Here is a 26,991-nt window from a genome sequence, read left to right on the forward strand (position 1 = left end):
ATTATAGTTGAAAACTTCCCTAATATGGGAAAGGAAATAGTCAATCAAGTCCAGGAAGTGCAGAGAATCCCATACAGCAAATATCCAAAGAGAAACATGCCAAGACATGTATTAATCAAACTATCAAAAATTAAATACAAAGAAAAAATATTAAAAGCAACAAGGGAAAAGCAACAAATAACATACAAGGGAATTCCCCATAAGGTTAACAGCTGATCTTTCAGCAGAAACTCTGCAAACCAGAAAAGAGTGGCAGGACATATTTAAAGTGCTAAAAGGAAAAAACCTACAAAAAAGATTACTCTACCCAGCAAGGATCTCATTCAGATTCGATGGAGAAATTAAAACTTTACAGACAAGCAAAAGCTAAGAGAATTCAGCACCACCAAACAAGCTTTACAACAAATGCTAAAGGAACTTTAGGCAGGAAACACAAGAGAAGAAAAAGACCTACAATAACAAACCTAAAACAATTAAGAAAATAGTAATAGGAACATACGTATCCATAACTATCTTAAATGTAAATGCATTAAAAGCTCCAACCAAAATACATAGACTGGCTGAATGGATACAAACACAAGACCTGTATATATGCTGTCAACAAGAGACCCACTTCAGACCTAGGGACACATACAGACTGAAAGTGAGGGGATGGAAAAAGATATTCCATGCAGATGGAAATCAAAGGAAAGGTGGAGTAGCAATTCTCATATCAGACAAAATAGACTTTGAAATAGACTATTACAAGAGACAAGGAAGGACACTACATAATGATCAAGGGATCAATCCAAGAAGAAGATATAACAATTGTAAATATTTATGCATCCAACATAGGAACACCTCAATACATAAGGCAAATGCTAACAGCCATGAAAGGGGAAAATGACAGTAAACAATCACAGTAGGGGGCTTTAACACCCCACTTTCACCAATGGACAGATCATCCAAAATGAAAATAAATAAGGAAACACAAGCTTTAAATGATACATTAAACAAGATGGACTTAATAGATATTTAAAGGATATTCCATCCAAAAACCATAGAATACACTTTCTTCTCAAGTGCTCATGGAACATTCTCCAGGATAGATCACATCTTGGGTCACAAATCAACCCTTGGTAAATTTAAGAAAATTGAAATCATATCAAGTATCTTTTCTGACCACAACACTATGAGACTAGATATCAATTACACGAAAAAATACAAACACATGGAAGCTAAACAATACCCTACTAAATAACCAAGAGATCACTGAAAAAAATCAAAGAGGAAATCAAAAAATACCTAGAAACAAATGACAATGAAAACATGACAACCCAAACCTATGGGATGCAGCAAAAGCAGTTCTAAAAGGGAATTTTATAGCAATACAATCCTACCTCAAGAAACAAGAAAGATCTCAAATAAACGACCTAAACTTACACCTAAGGAAGTAGAGAAAGAATAACAAAAAACCCCAAAGTTAGCAGAAGGAAAGAAATCATAAAGATCAGAGCAGAAAGAAATGAAAAAGAAATTAAGGAAACAATAGCAAAGATCAATAAAACTAAAAGCTCGTTCTTTGAGAAGGTAAACAAAATTGATAAACCATTAGCCAGACTCATCAAGAAAAAAAGGGAGTAGACTCAAATCAATAGAATTAGAAATAAAAAAGAATAAGCAACAAATGACCCTGCAGATATACAATGAATCATGAGGGATTACTACAAGAAACTCTATGCCAATAAAGTGGACTACCTGGAAGTAATGGACAAATTCTTAGAAAAGCACAATCTTCTGAGACTGAACCAGGAAGAAATAGAAAATATAAACAGACAAATCACAAGTAATAAAATTGAAACTATGATTAAAAATCTTCCAACAAACAAAAGACCAGGGCCAGATGGCTTCACAAGTGAATTCTATCAAACATTTAGAGAAGAGCTAACACCTATCCTTCTCAAGCTCTTCCAAACTACAGCAGAGGGAGGAACACTCCCAAACTCATTCTATGAGGCCACCATCACCCTGTTAGCTAAACAACACAACGATGTCACAAAGAAAGAAAACTACAGGCTGATATCACTGATGAACATAGATGCAAAAATCCTCAACAAAATATTAGCAAACAGAATCCAACAGCACATTAAAAGGTTAATGCATCAGGATCAAGTGGGGTTTATCCCAGGAATGCAAGGATTCTTCAATATACACAAATCAATTAATGTGATAAACCATATTAACAAATTGAAGAAGAAAAACCATATGATCATCTCAATAGATGCAGAAAAAGCTTTCAACAAAATTCAACACCAATTTATGATAAAAACCATCTGGAAAGTAAGCATAGAGGGAACTTACCTCAAGATAATAAAGGCCATATATGACAAACCCACAGTCAACATCTTTCTCAATGGTGAAAAACTGAAACTATTTCCTCTAAGATCAGGAGGAAGACAAGGTTGTCCCCTCTCACCACTATTATTCAACATAGTTTTGGAAGTCCTAGCTACAGCAATCAGAGAAGAAAAAGAAATAAAAAGAATCCAAATCGGAAAAGAAGAAGTAAATCTGTCACTGTTTGCAAATGACATGATATTATACATAGAGAATCCTAAAGATGCTACCAGAAAACTATTAGAGCTAATCAATGAATTTCATAAAGTAGCAGGATACAAAATTAATGCACAGAAATCTCTTGCATTCCGATACACTAATGATGAAAAATCTGAAAGAGAAATTAAGGAAACACTCTCATTTACCATTGCAAAAAAAAGAGTAAAATACCTAGGAATAAACCTACCTAAGGAGAAAAAACCTGTATGTAGAAAACTATAAGATACTGATGAAAGAAATTAAAGATGATAAAAACAGATGGAGAGATATATCATGTTCTTGGATTGGAAGAATCAACATTGTGAAAATGACTACACTACCCAAAGCAATCTACAGATTCAATGCAATCCCTATCAAACTAGGGATTTGTCATTTTTCACAGAACTAGAACAAAAAATTTCACAATTTGTATGAAAACACAAAAGACTCTGAATAGCCAAAGCAATCTTGAGAAAGAAAAATGGAGCTGGAGGAATCAGGCTTCCAGACTTCAGACTATACTACAAAGCTACAGTAATCAAGACAGTATGGTACTGGTACAAAAACAGACATATAGATCAATGAAACAGGATAGAAAGCCCATAGGTAAACCCATGCACATATGGTCACCTTATTTTTGATAAAGGAGGCAAGAATATACAATGGAAAAAAGACAGCCTCTTCAATAAGTGGTGCTGGGAAAACTGGATAGCTACATGTAAAAGAATGAAATTAGAACACTCCCTAACACTATACACAATAATAAACTCAAAATGGATTAAAGACCTAAATGTAAAACCAGACACTATCAAACTCTTAGAGGAAAACATAGGCAGAACACTCTATGACATAAATCACAGCAAGATCCTTTTGACCCACCTCCTAGAGTAATGGAAATAAAAACCAAAAATAAACAAATGGGACCTAATGAAGCAAAAGTTTTTGCACAGCAAAGGAAACCATAAACAAGACGAAAAGAAACCATCAGAATGGGAGAAAATATTTGCAAATGAAGCAACTGACAAAGGATTAATCTCCAAAATTTACAAGCAGCTCATGCAGCTCAATATCAAAAAACAAACAACCAAATCCAAAAATGGGCAAAAGACCTAAATAGACATTTCTCCAAAGAAGATATACAGATTACCAACAAACACATGAAAGGATGCTCAACATCACTAATCATTAGAGAAATGCAAATCAAAACTACAATGAGGTGGGCTTCCCTGGTGGCACAGTGGTTGAGAGTCCACCTGCCGATGCAGGGGACACAGGTTCATGCCCCGGTCTGGGAAGATCTCACATGCCGCGGAGCGGCTAGGCCCGTGAGCCGTGGCCGCTGAGCCTGCACGTCCGGAGCCTGTGCTCCGCAACGGGAGAGGCCACAACAGTGAGAGGCCCGCGTACCGAAAAAAAAAAAAAAAAAAAACTACAATGAGGTATCACCTCACCCCTGTCAGAATGGCCATCATCAAAAAATCTACAAACAATAAATGCTGGAGAGGGTGTGGAGAAAAGCGAACCCTCCTGCACTGTTGGTGGGAACGTAAATTGATACAGCCACTATGGAGAACAGTATGGAGGTTCCTTAAAAAACTAAAAGTAGAACTACTTTTACTTTCTAAAGAAAAAGTAGAACTACTCTACTACGACCCAGCAATCCCACTACTGGGCATATACCCTGAGAAAACCATAATTCAAAAAGAGTCATGTACCACAATGTTCATGGCAGCTCTATTTACAGTAGCCAGGACGTGGAAGCAACATAAGTGTCCATCAACAGATGAATGGATAAAGAAGATGTGGCATGGCACATAATATACAATGGAATATTACTCAGCCATAAAAAGAAACAAAATTGAGTTATTTGTAGTGAGGTGGCTGGACCTAGAGTCTGTTATACAGAGTGAAGTAAATCAGAAAGAGAAAAACAAATACCATATGCTAACACATATATATGGAATCTAAAAAAGAAAAAATGGTTCTGAAGAACCTAGGGGCAAGACAGGAATAAAGAATGCAGACTTAGAGAATGGACTTGAGGACACGAGGGGGAAGAGTAAGCTGGAACGAAGTGAGATAGTCGCATGGACACATATACACTACCAAACGTAAAATAGATAGCTAGTGGGAAGCAGCCGCATAGCACAGGGAGATCAGCTCGGTGCTTTGTGACAGCCTGGAGGGGTGGGATAGGGAGGGTGGGAGGGAGATGCAAGAGGGAGGAGATATGGGGGTATATGTATATGTATAACTGATTCACTTTGTTATAAAGCAGAAACTAACACACCATTGTAAAGCAATTATACTCCAATAAAGATGTTAAAAAAAAAAGACAGAAAAGGTTTCCTGAAACAAGAAATATTTTTTAGTACCTGAAAGAGGAAAAGGGATGAAAATAACATTTATTTAATTCCCACTTTTATATGTGAGGCATTCAACAAGGCACATGTACTTTCTCATGTGTTTCTATGGGCTACATTCTGGATAGTTCCTTCCAACTTGCAGTGCACTAATTTTCTCTTCAGCTATGTTTAATATACATGCAAATCTGTCGATCAAGTACTTCGTTTTGGTTGTTGTGGGTTTGTTTGTTTTTTTATATTTTTTGCGGTACGCGGGCCTCTTAGTGTTGGGGCCTCTCCCGTTGCGGAGCACAGGCTCCGGATGCGCAGGCTCAGCAGCCATGGCTCACGGGCCCAGCCGCTCCGCGGCATGTGGGATCTTCTCGGACTGGGACAAGAACCCGTGTCCCCTGCATCGGCAGGCGGACTCTCAACCACTGCACCACCAGGGAAGCCCCGTTGTGTATTTTTTAGTTCTAGAATTTCTATTTGGCTTTCTTCAAAATAACTAGATCACTTTTTAGTTTCCATTCCCTTATAGAATTTTCAATCTCGCCTTTTACTTCTTTTAATTGTAAGCATAGCTGTCTGAGGGTGATAATTCCAATATTTCAAGCATTTGTGAATCTCTTTGTTATGTTGTTTCTTCTGGTTCTCATTCATAATGTTTTCTTTCCTTGTGTACTTGGTTATCTTTAACTCTCTGCTACTCAATGTATTTGAACAGTATTTGAAGGAATAATCTGAGATTTAGGGTGATAGTATTTTTCCTCCAGAGAAGATTTTAGTTTGCTTAGTGAGCTTTTGCCAGACACCTGGGAACGCTGCCAGTCCAGGACTACCTTCATCTGAATTCCTTAGCCAGAATTCAAGGCTGCACATCCATGAGAGAGAATGTTTACTTCCAGTTCATCTTTACCTTGAGGGTGGAGCCCTTCAGGATCCCAACTCTGAGCGAAGTGGAGAGTGTTTATTCATGCCTCCCACCCTGGGATGAGGGTGGGAACTGCAAAAATCAGAGATCCTTTTTTTTAAAAAAAAAAAAAGTCCAGTGTTCTTTTTTTTAAAAGGAACATATATATATTTATTTATTTATTTAGCTTGCGTTGGGTCTTCATTGCTCTGTGCGGGCTTTCTCTAGTTGCGGTGAGCGGGGGCTACTCTTCATTGTGGTGCGCGGGCTTCTTATTGCGGTGGCTTCTCTTGTTGTGGAGCATGGGCTCTAGGTGCACGGGCTTCAGTAGTTGTGGCACGTGGGCTCAGTAGTTGTGGCTCATGGGCTCTAGAACTCAGGCTAAATAGTTGTGGCGCACGGGCTTAGTTGCTCCACAGCATATGGGATGTTCCCGGGCCAGGGCTCGAACCTGTGTCCCCTGCATCGGCAGGTGGATTCTTAACCACTGCACCACCAGGGAAGTCCCCAGAGATCCTTTTTGTCACTGTTACTTCTGGATTAATTTATTTTTCAAAAGCAAGGGTATACTGGGCTATACCTGTCTGAGCTCTCACTTCCTCAGAGATTATGGCCGAATGATCCCTCATTATGTTGTTACCTCTCTGATGATCCTAAGAAAATGTTGTTGTATTTCATCCAGCTTTTTATTTGTCCTCAGCAGAAGGGTTTATTCAAATTGATTTGCTTTTCATTACTGCAAGTAGATGTCCTTCTCTCATTTTTCCTTACAATGATTCAGCAAGGTGAGTAGATATGAATATTCCCATTTTACAGATGAGAAAGTGAGTGTTAGAAACTTTGCCTAAGTCAGTGGTCCCCAAGTGGAGGACTCAAAGGTTGAATCAAGACTGTTCCAAGCCCAAAGTCCATTGTTTTCCCACTACACCATGCTTAGGAATGGAAAGAGGAGCAGGAAGCTATTTAAATTGTCCGTGAGGGACTGCCCTGGTGGTCCAGTGGTTAAGACTTCGCCTTCCAGTGCAGGAGGTGTGGGTTCGATCCCTGGTCAGACTAAGATCCAACAAGCCTCACGGCCAAAAAACCAAAACATAAAACGAAGCAATACAGTAACAAATTCAATGAAGACTTAAAAATGGTCCACATCAAAAAAAAAAAAAATCTTTTAAAGCCACCAAGGGAGTGGTACAACTTGGGAGACTCTGGGACTCCCCTTACTCATCAATGTCCGATATTTCATACTTAGAGATTCTTGTCTCAGAAAGGCGTGTACTCCGGCTAGAGTGTAAATACCCCTGGGGAAATAAAAAAGTAAAAAAATAAATCTTTTAATGAATAAATAAATAAAGTGTCCGTGAAAGGCCTGTGCAAGAAGTCAGAGGAAAATGGGAGGCCTGGGCAGTGAGTTTCACGAGCAGAGACATCCACAGAGCAGAGCTTCTGTGTCAAAAGAAAAATTCTCAAAGGCAAAGGGCAGGCCAGGCTGTGCAGGTGCCCTGCACTGGAACGGGAGTCCCTGTTGAAACAGATGTGCCCCCTCGAGTGGCCCTGATCTTGGGGACACAGATGCTCCCCACTGGAGCTGGAGTGTACAGAGGGCAGGGGAGTGTCCCAGCAGCTGGGAGCCCAGGTTGGAACAGATGTGCTCCACAGAGCCGAGTGCCCAGTGGGAGCCACGAGATTGCCACTAGGTGGAAGGGCCTGGGAGGAAGGCCAGCCCGGGGCTTTAGGATTCGACTTGACCTGACGGGAACTTGCTAACTCACACTCCTCTCCCTTCTCTTCCTGCTCTCCTTGTCTTCTTCCTGCCACTGGGAAGCCACCCTGCAGCCTCTCTGGAACACCTTGGTCCCGGACCTCTGAGTTTAGGAAAACATACACACATTCTGGAATTACTTTTCCGCCACAAGCCGGTCGCTGCATCTCTGACTGTGGCAGCAGGGGAATTTTCTTCGGGCACTTTCCCCCAGCCAAGCGAACAGCAGGCTCAAGCCCTCCACATCCCTAGCCTCCCGGCTCTGATCTTGTTCTCAAGTAAAGTTTACTTCTCTAAAGTTTAGGGCCTCTGCTGAACCAAGCTCTTTAAAGGGGGTGGCAGGATTGAGGCGGGGAGGGGGGGATTTATGCCCCTCCAGGACTTTCCTTTTTCACTCGGCAATATTTCTCAGCTTAATCGTCACACCATCCACACAGGAGGCTCATGAACACACACAGGTGTGTGGGCTCAGTGGGGATCCCACCAGCTGGGAGCCAGTGAGGGTGGACCTCTTTGTCGGGACCTGGAAAATGTGCTCCTGCAGTGTCCCCACGGTCCCCTCTCCAGAGGACTGAGGCTGAGACATATGCCTTCTCCTCTTGCAGACTTTCTAACTCTTTTTCTCCCTGTTGGGGTTGATGTTTCACCAAGATTAATAGTCGATTGAGTCATTTTTAAAGGGGCCCTGTGATGAAGAGAAATCACATAAATAAGCCCTACCTGTCAGCTCAGGCCACCCTTTCCTCATGCCACCGGTTCTGCTTTGTAGCCAAGAAGCCCTCTGCCCTTACTTGTATACAGCATCCCCCTGCAGCAGGCTCACCCACCAGCCCATGTGCACAGGGCCCTGGAGGGGCCGAGGGGGCAGCTCGGTGCAGGGAGGTGGGGGAGGCGAAGGCAGGGGAGCTTCTCAGCCTGGACAGCTGTGCCTGATTGCTCTGGACCCAGCCTTCTTCCCTCACTGAAAGGTCGTGGTCAAGAGCGTAGGCTCTGGAGGGAGACCACCTGGGCTCAAACACTAGCTCGACTGTTTATTACTTATATGGTTGGGGATTATTACTCAACCTCTCTGAGCCTTAGTTTCCTAGTCTGCAAAATGGGGATAATCATAGATCCTGTGTCCTGAGGTTGTTGGGAGAATTAAATAGACAAATACTTGAAAATTACTTGGGCCAGCGCCTAGCACATACTAAGCATTCATATGTTAGAGTTAGTCACGTTACGTTACGTTAGAGTTAGTCACGTTACGTCACCTTCCCTTGGAGCTGCAGTTGTGTTTCCCACAGAGGCTGCCGGTGTCGTGGAGGCCACGTGGAGCCGTGGGACTGACCTGGCGTGTTCCCTTCCCCGCATGCAGTAGTCACATCGGGCCGCAGCTCTGGAGGTTAACTGAACGGCAGAGGGCAGAAATGTTACAAAGGAGGGCTCAGAGTACAGAGGCTCGGTTACAATGTAATGTGTGTGGTCACGTCGGAATTTGAGGGAGCCTGGGAGACGGGCCCTGCCAGCCTTGTAGCAACCCCCAAGCCCACCTCCCTTCCTCCATTTACATTTTATTAAATTAGATATTGACAATGAGAAGGGCGTGCTGCCAGGGCTGAAGGAAGGCTCTGATTAACAAGGAAACTGGGCCGCCCTTGAGCAAAGCATCCCCTGTCACCTTGGCAAAAGCCAGAGAAGAGCTGGGAATGGGGTGAGGGTGGAGAAGGAGTGAAATGCCATGGACGTGGGGATATGAAAGGAGACCTTGGTCCAAGGGGCAAGGGCCAGGCAGCTCCCCTCACCGAGTATTCATTGAGTACTTTCCCATACGCCCAGCCCTATTTTAAGCTCTATAGGAGGATAAAAAAATAGCAAAGGACACAGCCCTGCCCTCAAGAAGCAAGAATCTAGTTGGCAACGTGAGCCTCACACAAATGAAACATTAAATAAGCAACAAGGGATTTTGCACTGGTTGTTGTACGTGAAAAATGAGCAGTGGTTTCAGACGACTCTGAAAATGAGGGGGTTGAAGTAGATGGTTTTTCTTTTAACTTAGTCGGTGCCCCCCTCTACCCTCAGCTTTTTATTCTGGAAAATTTCAAAAGTATACAGAAAGGGAGACAGTGGTAACTGAAACTTCATGCACCTACCTACCTGGCTTTATCTTTTTTCTCCTCACTCGCCCTTTTTTCCTGGAGTATTTTAAAGCACATTCCAGATATGTGTCATTTCACCCATAAATATTTCAGTATGCATGAAACAGATGGTTTTTAAGGTTTCTTCCATCACTGACCTGGTGTGAGTGTATGTGTGCTTGTGAATGTCAGAGGAGCTCTCTGATGGGATGAGGAGGAAGTGATACGTCTATTTGGGGTTTGGTGTATGTGGGTAATGCTATATTACACACACACACACACACACACACACACACACACACAAGCAGCTGCCCTAAGGACCACCTCCAATCATTTCAAAACTATCTTTACTGGTCCTAGCAGATCTCAGCCCAGAAAAGGCTGGCCAGAACAGCTTGGACATAAGGATCCAAAAGAGGTAGAGACTGAAAGAGAATCAGCTAAATGTCCATTTCTCCATAAAAATACGTAATGAACCCTATTACCTGGCAGGCAATGTGCTCACTAAACACTGACGAAGCGGTGGTGACCCAGGCAGGCAAAGCCCCTTCTGTCACCAGCTTACATGGGGGTGTGGGGTTTGGGGGCAGAGAGCAAATGGGCCAGTGTGTACTGTAGGAGAGCTGTTCTGGGGTGTCACACCTCAGAGGCCTCTCACAGAAGCGAGCGTAAGACACAGAGAGAGAGAGGCAAAGGCTCAGAGACCCAGAGATTAAAGATCGAGGCCAAAGGGGTCAGGCTCCAGGCAGGCTTCAGAGACCAGGTGCCTGACGAGGGCCAGGTGAGGCAGAGTCCAGCCCGCGGCTCATTTCCACCTTCCGAAGCAAAAGAAACCCTACAGGGGGATGATCAAGGCTCAGCGAATGCACCGAGCTGAACCAGACCAAACCCAGAAGCTCTGAGCCCAGGGCTGGCAGCAGGTAAGATGCAGAAGGATGCTTCTGGGTTTTCCATAGCTCAGCGGAAACTGAAATTGGCCTCAGGCCCTGGAGCAGGATTTCAAGTGCCTGAGATGAGGTTAGAGGTAATAGTTAAGTGTCTTGGGGACCCAGGAATTTAGTCCTGGTACAGGCTCAAGGCGAAACCTGCCTACAGAATGATGAGTGAATTTAGTCCACCACGCCTAAAAGTACCTTTGAGCAGCCCACCGTGTGTCCGCTATGGCAGAAGTGCTGCAGTAACACAGAAGTAAAACCCTATCTTCAAGATGGTGACGTTAGGCTTGCGAGGCACCTACTGTGTGCCCAGCACTGTGCCAGGCCTGCTGTCATGGAGTCTCCCATCTAATGAGTAGAAAGATGTGCAGTTCAGATAAGGCTTAATGGGAGAGAGAGAATGTCTTCTGGCCCTTAGAGGGTGGGGATGGGTGAGCAGGGGCAGGGAGAACACACAAGATGAGGGAGGGTGGCACTAGACAGTACAGGGTGGAGGGGAGGAGGGCCAGAAAAGACTTGGGAAGGACAGTTGGAGTAGACTGGACTTAGCCGATGGGCCGTGGAGGGCAGAGCGCTGTGATGAGTAGGGATGCCTGGTGACCGTATATAGGGTCAAGCGGCCAAATCACTCAGCACCTCAATCTGTCCTGGCCTGGGGCTAAGATTCCTCTCAGCACTGAGGTCCTTGCCTCTTGCCCACTCCTTCCCCTGCCACCGTGCCAGCCGGAGCTACAGGAGAAAGAATCAGAGGTGCGCTGGCAGAGACAAGACTGGACCTTCCGAGAAGGTCTGCACAACCACAGACACCCTGTGCACAAGAATTTGTCTGCTTTACCGTGAGCCCACCCCAGCTTCTGCGTCCTAGTGCCCCATCACCTCCGTGGACTTTGACCTCAATGCTCATGCCCTTTGGGAGTGCCATCTGGTGTCCGACTGGCCACAACCCCACCTCTGCTGTGCACTTTGTGGCCCTTCCCCCTTCCTGCCAAGGTCAGACCGAATTTCTGCCTTAAAGGCCCACCCTGGTGCCAACCAAAGCTTATTGTGCTAGGGGTCCCCTTTGTAGGGGAGACAGCTCATCCCTTCCTGAGAAACGCTTGCCAGCCCAGGTGGCAGAAGGCCGAGAAGCCGCCCCAGGGAGAAAGGCTGTTTGATGGCCATGTGGAGAAAGAGAAGCAGATGGTGCAGGCCTGCGGGACAGGGTCTCTGAGGGAGCACTGTGGCTTGACGAGACGCATGTGCTACTCTTTCTTGTCAATCTCTGCTCCCAAGGGTGCAGAGGGGGTAAACAGGGACAAGTCTCTGGGGCGCTGAGACTGCGAAGAATGGATGAGCAAGGCCTGATTTCCAGAAGAGCGTGCCCGTCAAGATTGGGGCTAATTGGACATGGAAACAACCTAAGTGCCCATCATCGGATGAATGGATAAAGAAGATGTGGCACATGTATACAATGGAATATTACTCAGCCATAAAAAGAAACGAAATTGAGCTATTTGTAGTGAGGTGGATGGACCTAGAGTCTGTCATACAGAGTGAAGTAAGTCAGAAAGAGAAAGACAAATACCGTATGCTAACACATATATATGGAATCTAAGAAAAAAAGATGTCATGAAGAACCTAGGGGGAAGAGATATGGGAACATATGTATATGCATAACTGATTCACTTTGTTATAAAGCAGAAACTAACACACCATTGTAAACCAATTATACTCCAATAAAGATGTAAAAATAATAATAATAAAAATAAAGTTACTGAAGAACAAAAAAAAGATTGGGGCTAGTACTTTGATTGTGCCAAGGTGACTCCCGGCCCACAGGCGCCCTGAGTCAGGGCACGGGCCCCCTCCAGGTCTGATGAGGCTCGTCCCCAGAGCTGGGTCCAGTCAGGGCAGGGTGGTCCCTCGACTTCTTCCTTCCAAAGGACAAATGTCCTTGCAGAACACGCTCGGAGCAAGCCCACTCAGAGAGCAGGGAACCACTGACTGGGTATTTAGGAAATGCCACCAGAAATAACCAAATTCCGATTTTCATTTGACTATTTTCTCATTGACAGGAGACCAGTAGTGAACGTGATTACATCTCCTTCCCTGGTTTTTATACGAAGGTGGCTGGCACCATTCCTGTCTAGTTATAGCACTGGTTTGCTGTCTGCTTATCCTCTGTATTTTCATCTGTGTTAGTGTCTCTTTCCCGGGAGCTGTGTGAGCTAAAGGGATTGTGTCTTTACAGGAATCAAGCTTCACTCAGCCCCATAATGTGACTACAGCGACCACCTCTTTTGGTGACATGGCTGCTGCAGGCCACTCCTTGGTCTTTACTGTCCTCCTACTAGTCATGATAGGAATAGACTCAGCTAGGAGGACTATTTGGACCCAGTGACAACATGAGGGTACTTAAGGATTAGGTAGAGGAGATGAGGTCTACTCCAGAAGCTGAACTCGTTAGGGATAACCAGTCTGTTTAAGGCATTATGTTCAGTCATAGTTAATTTTAGCATTTCACTTTTTCAGTTCTAGAAGCTCCATTTGATTCTTTTTCATATCTGCTTGGTGGTTCCTGATACTGGTCTATTGTAGTTCATCTTTGTGATTCCATCCTTTATTTTGAAAAAAAAAAATTATTTCCATATGTAACTCTTCTGCATCTACCAATTCCAGTATCTGAAGTTCTTTAGTTGGGGCCGGGGGAGTCTAAATCCACTCTTTGTTTTTTTTCTGTTGACTCTCACTCATGGTTGCTTGCTTCCTTGTGATTTTTTTAAGCAAACTCACATTTACATGATTTTAATCTGTAGGAATCCCAAAGGCCCCAGGTAAAGGTGTTTTCCTCCGGACAGGATTTAAATCGGGTTTGCCCATAAGCTAGGTAGTACTACCATCTTGGGAGCACTTCAGCCCATGTGCTGGGCCTGGCTTCAGTGGAAAACTCTGAGAAAGTTCCTTTTTGCCATTGGGCCAAGGTTCAGTTTCCCAGTGACGGGTCCCAGGTCACCGGGCTGTCGTTGGCACATGCCCTCAGAGCAACAGTGTCCCTTCCTCTGTTTACTGCACCCTCCTCCCAGCTGTGATTTTCCCTTGTGGTTTGTTCCTTTTTCATAGGGGTAAATTACATTTCCCCTACTTCGAGTGAACTCAACAATGCCTCAAAAAGTGTATTTGATTCAGGATTTAGATGTTTTGCAGCCGAAGGGCTCCCTGATGGTCTGATCCGCTGGGGTCAGCAGTTCCACTGCTAATCTGTTCATAGTTCATCCACTCATTCAGCAAATACCCTGAGTGCCTACCATGTGCCAGGCATGGTTCCAGGTACGAGGGGTACAGCCTCCGCCCTCCTGGAGCCTGCAGTCTGATCCCAGGAGTCAGTCCCGGAGGCCGCTACAGTCCATGGAACACATACCAGAGCTGCTGCTTTCTCTCTTATTCACTCTGAGTGTTGAGTCCCTGTTGTGCACATTGCAACATGCCAGGCTCCGGGGATGCAGAGATAGAGAGCCCTGTGCTCAGATTACACTTTTGCCAATGGCAAAAACAGCCATTCCGAAAGGTATAGCAAGGCATAAAGGCGTAAGGGGTCTGATGGAGATGGAAAGACACAGGAATGAGTGAAACTCGAGAGCCTGAGGGAGGTGACATTTGAACAGCATCTGGAAAGATGGGTAGCTGTTGCCTGGGAAAGAGAAAGAGTTCCCAGGAGAGAGGAGGGCCTGGCTAAAGGCTTGAAGTCAAGGAGGAGCCTGATGCCTCCGGGAGCAGAGATAAGTTCAGTGTGCAGAGTGTAGACAGCAAGGGAGGGTGGGAGCTTGGCTGAGATGTACACAGGATTTGCCCCATCCTCCAAGCCTGAGTGCCCCCCGGGTCCCTCCCTTCCCTTCACCCTCACACTGAGTAAGTTACCAAGTCCTCCAGGTTCTGCTTCCTAAATGATCTGTGTCTATCTCCTCCGTCCCATCCCCACTGCCATTGCCTTGGTTCCGGCATCATTATTTCCTGCCTGGACTGGTGCAGCGGCCTCTTAACTGGTTTCCCTTCATCCCCATCCAACCCATCCTCTACTCTGTTTCAGAGTGCTCTTTCAAAGATGAATATTTAATCATCTTACTTTAGGAGAAAGTTCAGATTCCTCAGATTAACCCAGGAGAAAGTTCATGTGACCACCTCTCCAGCTTAACTTCCTCATCTTCCTCCAGCCAGTAATTCCCTACAGTTCCAGTAATTCCTTATAGTAGGCAAGCCCTACTGGCTTACGGTTCAGGAAACTGGCCTGTGCCACTGCCTCTGGGAGGTCCTCTGACCACCCTCCAGCTTGATTTAGAGGTCCCTCCTTAGTGCTCACACAGGACCCTGTACACAACCTTCCTGTAGTGTAAGGACACTGAACCATCATCATGATTTGCTGTCTATCTTCCCTATGAGATCATAAGCTCCTTAAGGGCAAGGGACATGTCTATCTGGCTTTGTATCCCCAGCACCTAGCAGAGTGACAGACACAAGGCAGACACCCAGCAGGGGTTTGATGAATGAATCAATCCAGAGGGATGGGATAGAAGCTGTGGGCCCATGCAGGTTGGTGTGTGTGGAGTACACACGATGGGCAGGGCATTCCTCCAGCGATCAGGCCGGCTCTCAACTGATTTATGACCTTGGGCTCTCAGTTTCCTCCTAGGTGCAGTGACTGGTCTGAGTCTGGTTGCTGCCACCATTTTCTGGCTCTGACATTCTGTGCGTCTGAAGATCTGCGACCTCTGGAGAGAGGATGGTTGAGAGCGGTGGTCCTCAAAGTGTGGTCCCAGCTCACCAGCATCAGTGTCACTTAGGTACTTGGTTAGAATGCAGATTCTCAGGTCTTCTCCAGACCTACACAATCAGAAGTCTGAGGTTGGGGCCTAGCAGTCTATGTTTTGACAAGCCTTCCACGCAATTCCGATGCACACTAAATTCTGAGAAGGCTGGATTAGAAGAACAGCTTTGTCATCCAGCACAATTGGCAAAATAAGGAGGTTATCGCCACAGACTCCCAGTGGCCAAGAGCCTGCAGCTGTGACCGGCTGTGCCCCTGAGGGCAGGCCAACCACAGCAAAGTCCTGGAGAGGTCACACATGCCCCTTGCCCAGGATTCTTCGCTGGCAGAACCCAGAACTCCTCCCTTAGCAGCTGAGGGCTTCCCAGCAGGGTGTCTGGGCTCACACCGCTTTGAAAGTGTCTCCATTTTCTTGAAGCTGTTTTCTCCTGTGGACTAGCCAGGTCCTCTGGCTCGTCTCTCTCCTCCTGCAGTAGAGCACGGTAAGAAAGAGGGTGCTCTGCAGTCAGACAAGCCCAATTCGGAATACTGGCTTGGATTGGCCGATGATCCTGAGCATGTTAACTTCTCAGAACTTCGGTTTCCTCATCTCAAAAAGGGGGCTGATTATACCTCATAAGGTTGTTATGAAGATTGAATGGCACACATTGATGCTAAGTAAAAATAAACTATTCCTGAATTGTCACTGTGACGGTTAATAAAGTCCCCTGCTCTGAGCCTCAGCTCTCCTCTCTGGGTCCAGCCCCCCAAGGTCTTCAGAGGAACCTCAAGGTTCCAAAATGCCAACCCATCCTTTGGGCTCCAGGCTCGCTGCTGGGGCTCACTTTGCAGGTGAGCCCAGGAGAGTGTCTAGCTGTAGGGTGGTGATCAGAGATGTGGTGGTTTTATTTCGGGGGAGGAGGGACGTGCTGTAGGAAGGAAGAGTAATACACGGCTTTCATTTCATTCCCCAAGTCCCCCTCCTCGAGAATCAGCAGCGCAGGGGCGTGGTTAGGCGGCTGCCCTAGATCCAGACACCTCTGAAGTACCCCCTTGCTCTTTAACCAGACTGCTGCCCACCATGTTGGCTCCTCGGGGACCATGGCTTTGGGCTGTCGTAACTAGTAGTGTGTGTAGGGGCTTTGAAATCTGCGAGGCTTGATCCACGTCCCGGGTCTGCAGCGGGCTAGCCCAGTTACTTAATTACTCTGTGCCTCAGTTTCCTCACCTGTAAAATGAAGGTAATCATTGCATCTATTGCTTAGGGTTGCTGGGAGGAACATGTATTCCTCCAAATCATGTATTTGCAGTACCTGACATGATTTAAGAGCTCAAAAAAAAAAAAATATTACAGCAGTGCGGCTTTGTAGGAAGGAATTTGGACATGAAAAGGGGCTGACCAGATGTTCCTCACGGGGTGAACTTATCAGCCAGGCTGGTGTCTTTTGTGTCCTCCGGGGTGGTCTACCATTGTCCTTTGCCCCCGGACAAGGAGGCAGCCCCAGCGTTCTGAGTACTGGAACCGCTGTGGTGCCTAGGCTGCCCTAACTCCCCTGCTCACCCTGACCCCAGCCACGAGGACAGCTTTCATCCTCATCTGCATCTCCAACACCGGAGGTTCTAGGAGCAAAGGCGGAAGCCAAGTTCAGGGGCATCTCAGTGGAGAAGGTGGGTATAGAAGTGGGTGTAGCAGTGAGGCGGAGACTGCAGAAACTCATCGAGGACGTGCCTCCGTGTCAGAGCTCCCAGCAGCTGGACCCCGAATGGGTGGTGGCCGGGCCTCCGGTAAAGAATGCACTCCCCACCAGCTGGGCAGCCTTACCCCTACCTGAGAGGAAGACAGAATCAGACGGGGGAGCTTGGCTTGCACTTATCTCTCAGCCCCTGGAGGAGGGAACGAAGGCAGCAATTAATTGTACAAAGCCGGTGGTTTGCGCAGCTTAAGTTCAGATAAAAAGTTTAATTATCCCTAAGCCCTAATACAAATTAATTAGCTTTCCATATTAGGAGGGTGAGCTTCCCTGCTCTTGCCACAGCCCAGACTTCACTGAGGGTTACCGAGGATGTGCTGGGAGAGAAGCAGGGAGCCCCCGAGCCCCACCCAGTCAGGAGCAGACAGCTGGCTCCACGCTGGCCCCAGTTAAGGGCTGCGTGTGAGTCCTAGGTCTGGACTGAGCGCCACAGCTCCCCTATACGTGGCATGTCACCTCCAGGAGAAGCTTTCTTGTACCTTACGTTTCTCCACCCTCAGAGCCAGGATGGGAGGTGGGGGAGGGGAGTCCTTATTTGCCTGAAACGAGGAAGACAGAAAGGAAATAAGGCTATGGCTTAAAAAATTTTTTTTCTAGGCCACGACATTTTCTGTTTTTTCTTTCCTCACCCCTTTCCTTCCTCAAAATTCCACGGAGAAAATAGGCCAGAGAGGCCACGAGGACTTAGAGAATCACTGTCAGCTCCAGCACTTCAGTATTCCTGCCCAGGTGGGCCCAGGAGGGGCCGTGGGACAAAGGGCACTGCCCATCACAGTCATTACAATCCTAACAGCTGCTGTCTAATGAGCGTTTACCGTGTAACGGGAATTTAGTCTTTGCAAAAACATTACGAAAAGGTATGTTTTCTTCATTAACTCACACCTTCGACCAACATTTATTGAAGTGATTTAACAAGGGAATGATGTGCTTGGATTTGCACTCTAAGACTATGGTTCTTTGTGAATTAAAGGGAAACAAAAGTGCAAGTGACGTGTCTGGTTAAGGGGCTTTTGCAGAAGTCCAGTCGAGAAACGACAGTGGTCTGGGCCTAGGATTTATTTAATAAACGTTTATAATAAGTTCTTAATATGTGCCAGAATTGAGCCTTTGACAAATGGTAACTCATCTTATCCCTCACAACAACTCTGTGATGTAGGTACTATTATTTTATCGGTCCCAGGAAACTGAGGACAAAGAAGTAACTTGCACAAGTGTCACCCAGCTAACAAGTGGCAGAGCCAGGACTTGCCCCAGATAGTCTGCTGCCCAGAGTGCACACTCTTACCCGCTATGCTGTACTGCTACCACTGAGTGGGCAGAGACGCTGAGAAGGGGGTGAGCGCCAGCTGACTCCTCTGAGCCCTCTCCCATGACCACCCACTCCTCTGGAGAAGCGGGATGTGAGGGACAGAGCAGGACAATGGAAACAGACTGACCTGGGTTTTAACCCATTCAGTTCCGCCTCTTACTACTTGAGGACCTTGAACAAGTCGCTGTCCTCTCTGGACCGGCTCCTCAGCCCTACTTGACAGGGCTTTTGTGAGACCCAGTGACGCCAAATTTCCTAGCGCAGTCTCCAGTACATTGTTCCCTTTCATGCTTCCCTTCTCCATCCCCTCTTCTTAGGCCAAACGATCCTGTCCCTTTGATCGTTTCCCCTGTGAGAGGATTTCCAGACAATTCCACCTCCCACCCTCCCTTCTCTGGACGTGACCCAGTTAATCATATCCTATACAATATGTAGAGCCCAGAACTCCACACAGTGGCCTAGAAGTGGTCTGCACCGAGGAGCACAGTCTGAACACCCGCCCCCTTTTTCTGGGCTGTGTACTCCTATCAGTCCAGCCTAAGGCGGCATTAGGTCTTTAGCAGCTGCGTTACACTGGTGGCTATGTTAAACTTAATTCCCCCCAGTGATTTTTTTTTTTTTTTTTTGCGGTACGCGGGCCTCTTACTGTTGTGGCCTCTCCCGTTGCGGAGCACAGGCTCCGGACGCGCAGGCTCAGCAGCCATGGCTCACGGGCCCAGCCGCTCCGCGGCATGTGGGATCTTCCCAGACCGGGGCACGAACCCATGTCCCCTGCATCGGCAGGCGGACTCTCAACCACTGCGCCACCAGGGAAGCCCCCCCGCCCCACCCAGTGATTTTTAACTTGGATGGCTTTTAAGCTGGTCTCTCTCATCAGCTATACAAGTCATTGATTATTTGAATCAAAATGCTGGTGTTGTCATTTATCTTTGTTAAAATTAATCTGGTTGATTTCACCCACGATTACAACCTGTTAAAAATCCTTTTGACTTCAAAGGACGTCAATTCATAGTAGCGCTGTCACTTAGAAATCTGAAGAGCTTGATTAAAAATAATCAGTCATAGCCTCATCATCACCAGCATCATCACCATCGTTATCATCATTGTCATTGTCATAGGAACCAAATGGAAGAAGGTTAAACAAAAGCAATAATTCATTAGTATGCAGAGTCAAAAGAAGGCTTGCACAACCAAGCCACAGGAAAGTCAAAAGTAAAGCTGGTCATCAGTAAGAATTAGGACAGGAACTCGAACCTCCATCAGATTTCCCTTTTCACCTCTCATCTCTTTCTACTGTCAGCCTGCTCCCTTTCTAGCTACAATCTGGCTTTTCCCAGTGGCAGAAAGCATGGCTGCCAACAGCTCCAGAGCTTTATTAGTTGCAGTTTCCACTTCTGTGAAAGAGATTGGGACTTCCCTGGTGGCGCAGTGGTTAAGAATCCACCTGCCAATGCAGGCAACATGGGTTCGAGCCCTGGTCCGGGAAGATATCACATGCCACGGAGCAACTAAGCCCGTGCACCACAACTTCTGAGCCTGCACTCTAGAGCCCGGGAGCAACAACTACTGAGCTCGCGTGTCACAACTACTGAAGCCCACACTCCTAGAGCCCGTGCTCTGCAACAAGAGAAGCTACTGCAATGAGAAGCCTGCGCACCGCAACGAAGAGTAGCCCCCACTCGCCGCAACTAGAGAAAGCCTGCGCCCAGCAATGAAGACCCAATGCAGCCAAAAAATAAATTAAATTAATTAATTAATTTTTAAAAAAGAAAGAAAAAGATTGATCTGATCTCAAGGGTAAAAATCCAGGGGAGGAGAAAATAATTGACCAACATCATTAGCCAACAGTGTAAATGCAAATCAAACCCACAATGAGAAATTCAAACTAGAGTTACCATATGATCCGGCAATTCCACTCCTGGGCATATATCTGGAGAAAATTCTAATTCAAAAAGATACATGCACCCCAGTCACTATTCACAATAGCCAAGACATGGAAGCAACCTAAATGTCCATTGACAGATGAGTGGGTAAAGAAGATGTGGTACATATATACAATGAAATATTACTCAGCCATAAAAGTGAATGAAATAATGCCATTTGCAGCAACACAGATGGACCCAGAAATTATCATATTAAGTGAAGTAAGACAGACAAAGACAAATATCATATGATGTCACTTATATGTAGAATCTAAAAAAAATGATACAAAAGAACTTATTAACAAAACAGAAATAGACTCACAGACATAGAAAACAAACTTATGATTACCAAAGGGGATAGTGGAGGTGGGAAGGAGAGAGACAATTTAGGGATTTGGGATTAGATCCACACTACTATATATAAAATAGATAAACAACAAGGACCTACTATATAGCACAGGGAACTATATTCAATATCTTGTAATAACCTTTAAGGGAAAAGAATCTGAAAAATAATATACATATTAAATATAATATATATTATATATATAACTGAATCACTTTGCTGTACACCTGAAATTCACACAACATTCTAAATTAACTATACTTCAGTTTTTAAAAACATGTTAAAAAAAACCAACACAGGGCTTCCCTGGTGGTGCAGTGGTTGAGAGTCCGCCTGACGATGCAGGGGACACGGGTTCGTGCCCCAGTCCGGGAGGATCCCACATGCCACGGAGCGGCTGGGCCCGTGAGCCATGGCCGCTGAGCTTGCGCGTCCGGAGCCTGTGCTCCGCAACGGGAGAGGCCGCAAGAGTGAGAGGCCCGTGTGCTGCAAAAACAAAAAACAAAAACAAAAAAAACACACAATGAGATACCATGTCACACCCACTAGGACAGCTGGGATCAAAAGACAAATGGTAACAAGTGTTGGTGAAGATATGGAGAAATTGGAACCCTAATTTATAGCTAGTGGGATTGTAAAGTGACACAGCCACTTTAGAAAACAGTTCACCAGTTCCTCAAACTGGTAGACATAGAGTTACCACATGAGTCCCAGAGAAATGAAAACATATATCCCCACCAAAATTTGTACACAAATTTTCATAGCGGAGTTTATTCATAATAGCCAAAAAGTAGAAACAATCCAAATGTCTCTCAACTGATGAATGAGTGAACAAAATGTGGTCTATCCATACGATGAGATATTAGTCAGCCATAAGAAAGGAATGAAGTACTGATACATGCTACAACATGGGCGAACCTTGAACCCTTAGCACATTATGCTAAGTGAAAGAAGTCGGGCGCAAGGGGCCACATACTGTATGATTCCATTTATATTAAATGTCCAAAAGAAGGAAATCCATAGAGACAGAAAGTAGATTAGTGGTTGCCTAGGGCTGAAGGGTGAGGTGTACCATGGTCACTGACTGCTCATGGGTGCTAGGTTTCTACTGGGGGTGATGACAATGCTCTAAGTTAGACTCCGGTGATGGTAAAACAATTTTGTAAATACACTAAAAACCATTGAATTTTACGATTTAAGTGGATGAATTTTATGGTATTTAAATTGTATCTCCATAAAGCTGTTTAAAAACAAATCCAGGAAAGAACTCATTGACCCAGCTTGAGTCAGATGCCTATTCTGAATTTACTACCTGTGGCCAGTTGGAGCAGAGGCGTCGGGGAAAGCTTGTTAAGAATATAGCAGCTCCTCTGAGACCCGGCGCCTCTGGACAGAGTTTATGTTGTAATGGGGAGGGGAGGGGTTCAGTTCCTAGGAGGGTGTAGGTTATTAGCAGACAAAACAATCGATGCCTACCACACTGGCTATTTTTGTAGAGAATTTACATTTACCCAGATACAGCATCAAGTGGTGCTTCTGAATTATCTCATTAATTATCACAACAACCTTGTAAGTTAGGTTTGTAAAACCCATTTATATTGGTAGAGGCTCAGGTTACATAACTTCCCTAAGGACACTTAACTATTTAGTAAGTAACGTTGGACTCGGGTTCAACCCAGATCTGATTCCTCTCTCAATCATTAGGCCACACTGCCTCCTTCTGGCCTTACATGAGTTGTTAAAAAAATTCTGAAATGCACCACTGGAGACCTAACTTTAGATCCCTTCTTTATTTCGTTTGCTCATTTACTCTTTCATCGAAGGAGATCCTTCTAACATGAAAACCAGGAACTTCCTTTGCTGTCCTGGGACCATTTCTGTTTATCTTTGAGAAGGGCCGGAAGACTCGAGATGGCTGTTCAGCCCCTGCCAGCCACACTGCAGTCCCCTCCACATTCCTCCAGCTTGTCCAGGGTACAGAGAACGGGGGCAAGCACACACCTTGCTGCAACGATGATGCAGTAGGTCTGTAGCGGTCTCCTGATCCACCAGCCAGTTAACCCTCTCCAAACAGGAAATAAGGGTCATCTGGCAAGATGTGTTTAATGAACCAGTGCAGCTTATTTTCCAAGTGTTCTCACGCTGTCCGCTTCACGATCCACTCTCAAATTCTGCCCGCAACTGAATGGCAGAATTGATGGAGGCCAAGCCTGCTGGTCTGTGGTTCCTCAGGCCTCCTTTCCTCTTCTTTAAATATATTGATACAGTAGTTTTCCATCTAGTCTCCTGATATTTCTCTGCTGCATCATGATTTCCCAGCCATCATGGGAAGTGGTTCTATAATGCCATCTGCACATTCCTCCTGTCTCCTGGGGTAGGATCCAGGTGGGCCTGTGATGGGAATCCACTGAAGACAGCTGGCCACTCACCTGCTCTCCCCTCCCCTCCCTTAAGCTCTGGATCTTTGTTTTTCCACATTTGTCCTGGCCTTCCCAAGATAAAGCGTGCTCTTCTCCGTGGAGAAGGCAGAGAGCGCATGGGAGATGCGTTGTTCAGCTTTCTCTCTGTCAACTGTTTCCAGCAGACCATCTGCCTAGCAGAAGGCACAGCTTTCCTTCCAGTGGATGAAACAACATTCCTGTTGTCCTTAGCATTTTTCACCACCTCAGTCACTGAAATGTAGCCTTCCTGACGCTATTCTTACATACTCCCGCCACACTTTGTTTTCACCTACGGTCACGTACCCAATGTCCACCTTTCAATCATGTCATCTGAAAACCCCAGCTAACATGATTCACTTCCAGGGCAGCCCCCTTTTCTTCATCACTGGGATGATTTGAACTTGGAATAATCAGCTTCTCGGCAACAGAGACCATGGTTTGCAGACTGTCTAGGTAAAAGTAATAGTATTTATTGTTTGTAGAGCTGTATACGTCACAATAGGATTATGACCTAGGTTACTCTTATTATCTTCATTTTCGAGACAAAGAAACTGAGGCCTAAAGGTCACAGTTATTTTAGGGTGGAGCTGGGTGAGTCTTGAACCCATATTGTCCAACTTCGGAAGCCGAATTCTCGACCACTTCACCGGAAGCCCCTCCTGAGCATCATGGCAGAGAAGGCAAACCTAGCATCAAAGTTCCCAGAAGGAGCTCTCGCAGGCCTTACTGTCAGTGGTGTGACTGAGACAGCTTGAGCCAGAACAAAGGGCCTGGACACAAGGAGAAGGAAGATGGTCCTCAAAACAGGAGCCAACTTCATAGGGTGTTGAGAGGCTTAAATGAGATCATTCATCCACTTGCCAAGTATGTGTCAATCACTGCACATCCTCCACAAAGCCCTCAGTGTTAGGAGGTGAGGACTTCATAGTTCTGAAATGGCTCCCCCATCCCTTTCCACAGCCTCTCTGGACCCCAGGACACCTGGGCCCCTCAGGACAAGTGACTTGGAGCCTGACAATTTCAGTAGCAACAATTCCTGGTCGCCCTAAGCCAGTTTCTGCTCCAGACACCCAGAGGGCACAGAGGCGGGGGAGATGGTGTTTCTGGCTTTGGCCAAAGGAGTCATCACAGCTTTTCTTAACTTGGCCTTTAAATTATCTCAATAAAGAAGAGGCTAAACACTTAACGCTGTGGAGCGTATCTTATTGATTGGAGGAGAGAGGCTCTGGCCTGCTTACCTGGGGCTGAGCAGGAACCAGGGCAGGCTGGTCCCAGGGGGCAGTTGCCAAGGTGTGAAGTTTCTCTGAGCTCTGAGAGTAGCCGGCACTGTCCCAAAGTGGCTTCACGGCTTAAGAGGCTGCGATTTGGAGCTCATGGTCCCCTCTAAGACAGCATGGCTAGTAGAAAAGAGATGAGAGTAAGAGGAGTGTGTTTTAGTCCCAGGCGTACCCAAACATGGACAACCCACTTCATGCCTCTGAGCCTCGGTTCCTTCATCTGTACAATGGGGATCGGGGTTCCAAGCTCACAGGGTTCATGGAGCTTATGTGAGGCAAATGTGTAAAAGTGTTTTGGAAATTATAAACCTCCACATGAATAGAAGGCGGTTTATTATTCATCGTTTTGTTATCAAAAATGAAATTGTGTTCTTCTTCTGCTTCAAAATCATCTACGGCTCCTCTTTGCACTTGGATGAAACCCACGCTCCTCGTCGTGGCCCACTAGACCCCGCATGGTCTGGCCCCCCACCTGCCGCCTCAGTTTCCTCTTGTAGAACCCGCCACCCGCCCTGTGCGCCAGCCCCGCTAGCCCTTTCACTGTTCCTAGAACAGGCCGAACCCCTTCCTACCTCAGGGCCTCCGTCCTTTCTGTTCCTGCTACCTGGCACACTCTTCCCCAAGGCTGTTGCCTGGCTGGATTCTTTACCTTCAAATCTTAGCTTAAATGTTACCTCCTCAGAGAGGCCTTTCCTGACCACACTCCCCCAACCTGGCACAGCACCCATCTCTGTTCTCTTCATAGAAATAGCCAGAAGTCACAATGTTTTTATATATTCACTTTACCGTCTTCCCCTGGTAGGATGTTGGCTCCGTGAACATAAGGATCTTGTCTATTTTGTTCACTCCCGGGTCCTATCACAGTACCTGGCACACAGTAGGCACTCTAAACAATTGTTGAGTGAAGGAGTGAATGATTGGCCCGGAAGCCTGACTTGTTTCCCAAATGGCCCTTCTTCCTTACACCCATTTCTCTTTCTGTCTCTCAGATATGGAGACATGGTGCCCAAGACGATCGCAGGGAAGATCTTCGGCTCCATCTGTTCCCTGAGCGGTGTCCTCGTCATTGCCCTGCCGGTCCCTGTGATCGTTTCCAACTTCAGCCGGATTTACCACCAGAATCAGAGAGCTGATAAACGCAGGGCACAAAAGGTAAGCCTCAGACCCGAGAAGGGGGCAGGCAGCACCAGGGAGGGTGCTCTTGGCCTTGTGCTGTTGTCACAAGGAGCTCCTGGGAGAATCACTGCGCAGATAGCCTCTGGCTTGGAAGGTAAAGCAGTGCCAAGTGCCTTCCTACCTACCAGTAAGCTGCATTCCAGCCCCAGACAGTTGCACAAGAGAGCAAACCCTCGATTATCCACAAGCTGCTGTTCTCCCTTTCGGAAGATATTCTGTGCAGTTTCCTTGGGCCCTGGCTCCTCTTCCAAGATCTCAGCCATCAACCCTGGGTAGTGCCCGGACTCTTCCCTTTCCCAGCCAAGAGCTTACTGGGGAACATAATTGCTTTTCAGTACTCTGTAATAGCCTATACGAAACAAAGTGACAAAAATAAATTTGCTAAAAAGAAAAATGAATACTCTGAAAGGAGAACATTCTGAGGCCATTGAGTTCAGGGACAAATGGCACAGCAGGTTTTAGTCACCTCATGATATCATAGGATAAGGCACGGAACTGCAGTTGACGGTCAGGAGATTAATCATGGGTCCTGGAAAAGTTTTCAGTGATGTCCAGTGAACACAGCTTAGGAAGGCAGGGCAGGATGAGTGCCCTCTCACCACAGGATGATGAAAGATGTCTGAAGGCTTTGGTGCCAAGACAGAAGCCTCCTTTCATGACTGGCCGCCACCTTCTACCCAAAATACCTCACCTTCTCAGCCAAATGTCATTTCTCTGCATTTTTAGGGCATCTGACTGGTGAAGGTTCTTGGACCCAGGGGGCAGATTTTCCTTTTACTCCTTTTTTTTTTTTTTTTTATGTATTCAGCCTTTTTTTTTAAATTTTTGAATTCTATTTTATTTATTTTTTTATACAGTAGGTTCTTATTAGTCATCAATTTTATACACATCAGTGTATACATGTCAATCCCAATCTCCCAATTCATCCCACCACCACACACCATCCCCCCAGCCGCTTTCCCCCCTTGGTGTCCATACGTTTCTTCTCTACATCTGTGTCTCAATTTCTGCCCTGCAAACTGGTTCATCTGTACCATTTTTCTAGGTTCCACATATATGCGTTAATATATGATATTTGTTTTTCTCTTTCTGACTTACTTCACTCTGTATGACAGTCTCTAGATCCATCCACATCTCAACAAATGACCCAATTTCGTTCCTTTTTATGGCTGAGTAATATTCCATTGTATATATGTACCACAACTTCTTTATCCATTCGTCTGTCAATGGGCATTTAGGTTGCTTCCATGACCTGGCTATTGTAAATAGAGCTGCAATAAACATTGGGGTGCATGTGTCTTTTTGAATTATGCTTTTCTCTGGGTATATGTCCAGTAGTGGGATTGCTGGAT

At 45.9% G+C, this 26,991-nt stretch overlaps 1 protein-coding gene across 2 annotated transcripts in view; it reads left to right on the forward strand.

Moving 5' to 3' along the window:
* The window catches only part of KCND3 (potassium voltage-gated channel subfamily D member 3), a 232,993-nt gene that overhangs the window by 189,576 nt on the left and 16,426 nt on the right, over positions 1-26,991 (forward strand). For both annotated transcript variants that reach the window (XM_060301321.1, XM_030869028.2), the window contains exon 3: positions 25,453-25,615. In XM_060301321.1, the coding sequence (XP_060157304.1) occupies positions 25,453-25,615 (163 nt within the window). The remainder of the gene's footprint in view (positions 1-25,452; positions 25,616-26,991) is intronic.

The sequence above is a fragment of the Globicephala melas genome, chromosome 1 (genome assembly GCF_963455315.2).
Source record: "Globicephala melas chromosome 1, mGloMel1.2, whole genome shotgun sequence".
Lineage (NCBI taxonomy): Eukaryota > Metazoa > Chordata > Mammalia > Artiodactyla > Delphinidae > Globicephala > Globicephala melas.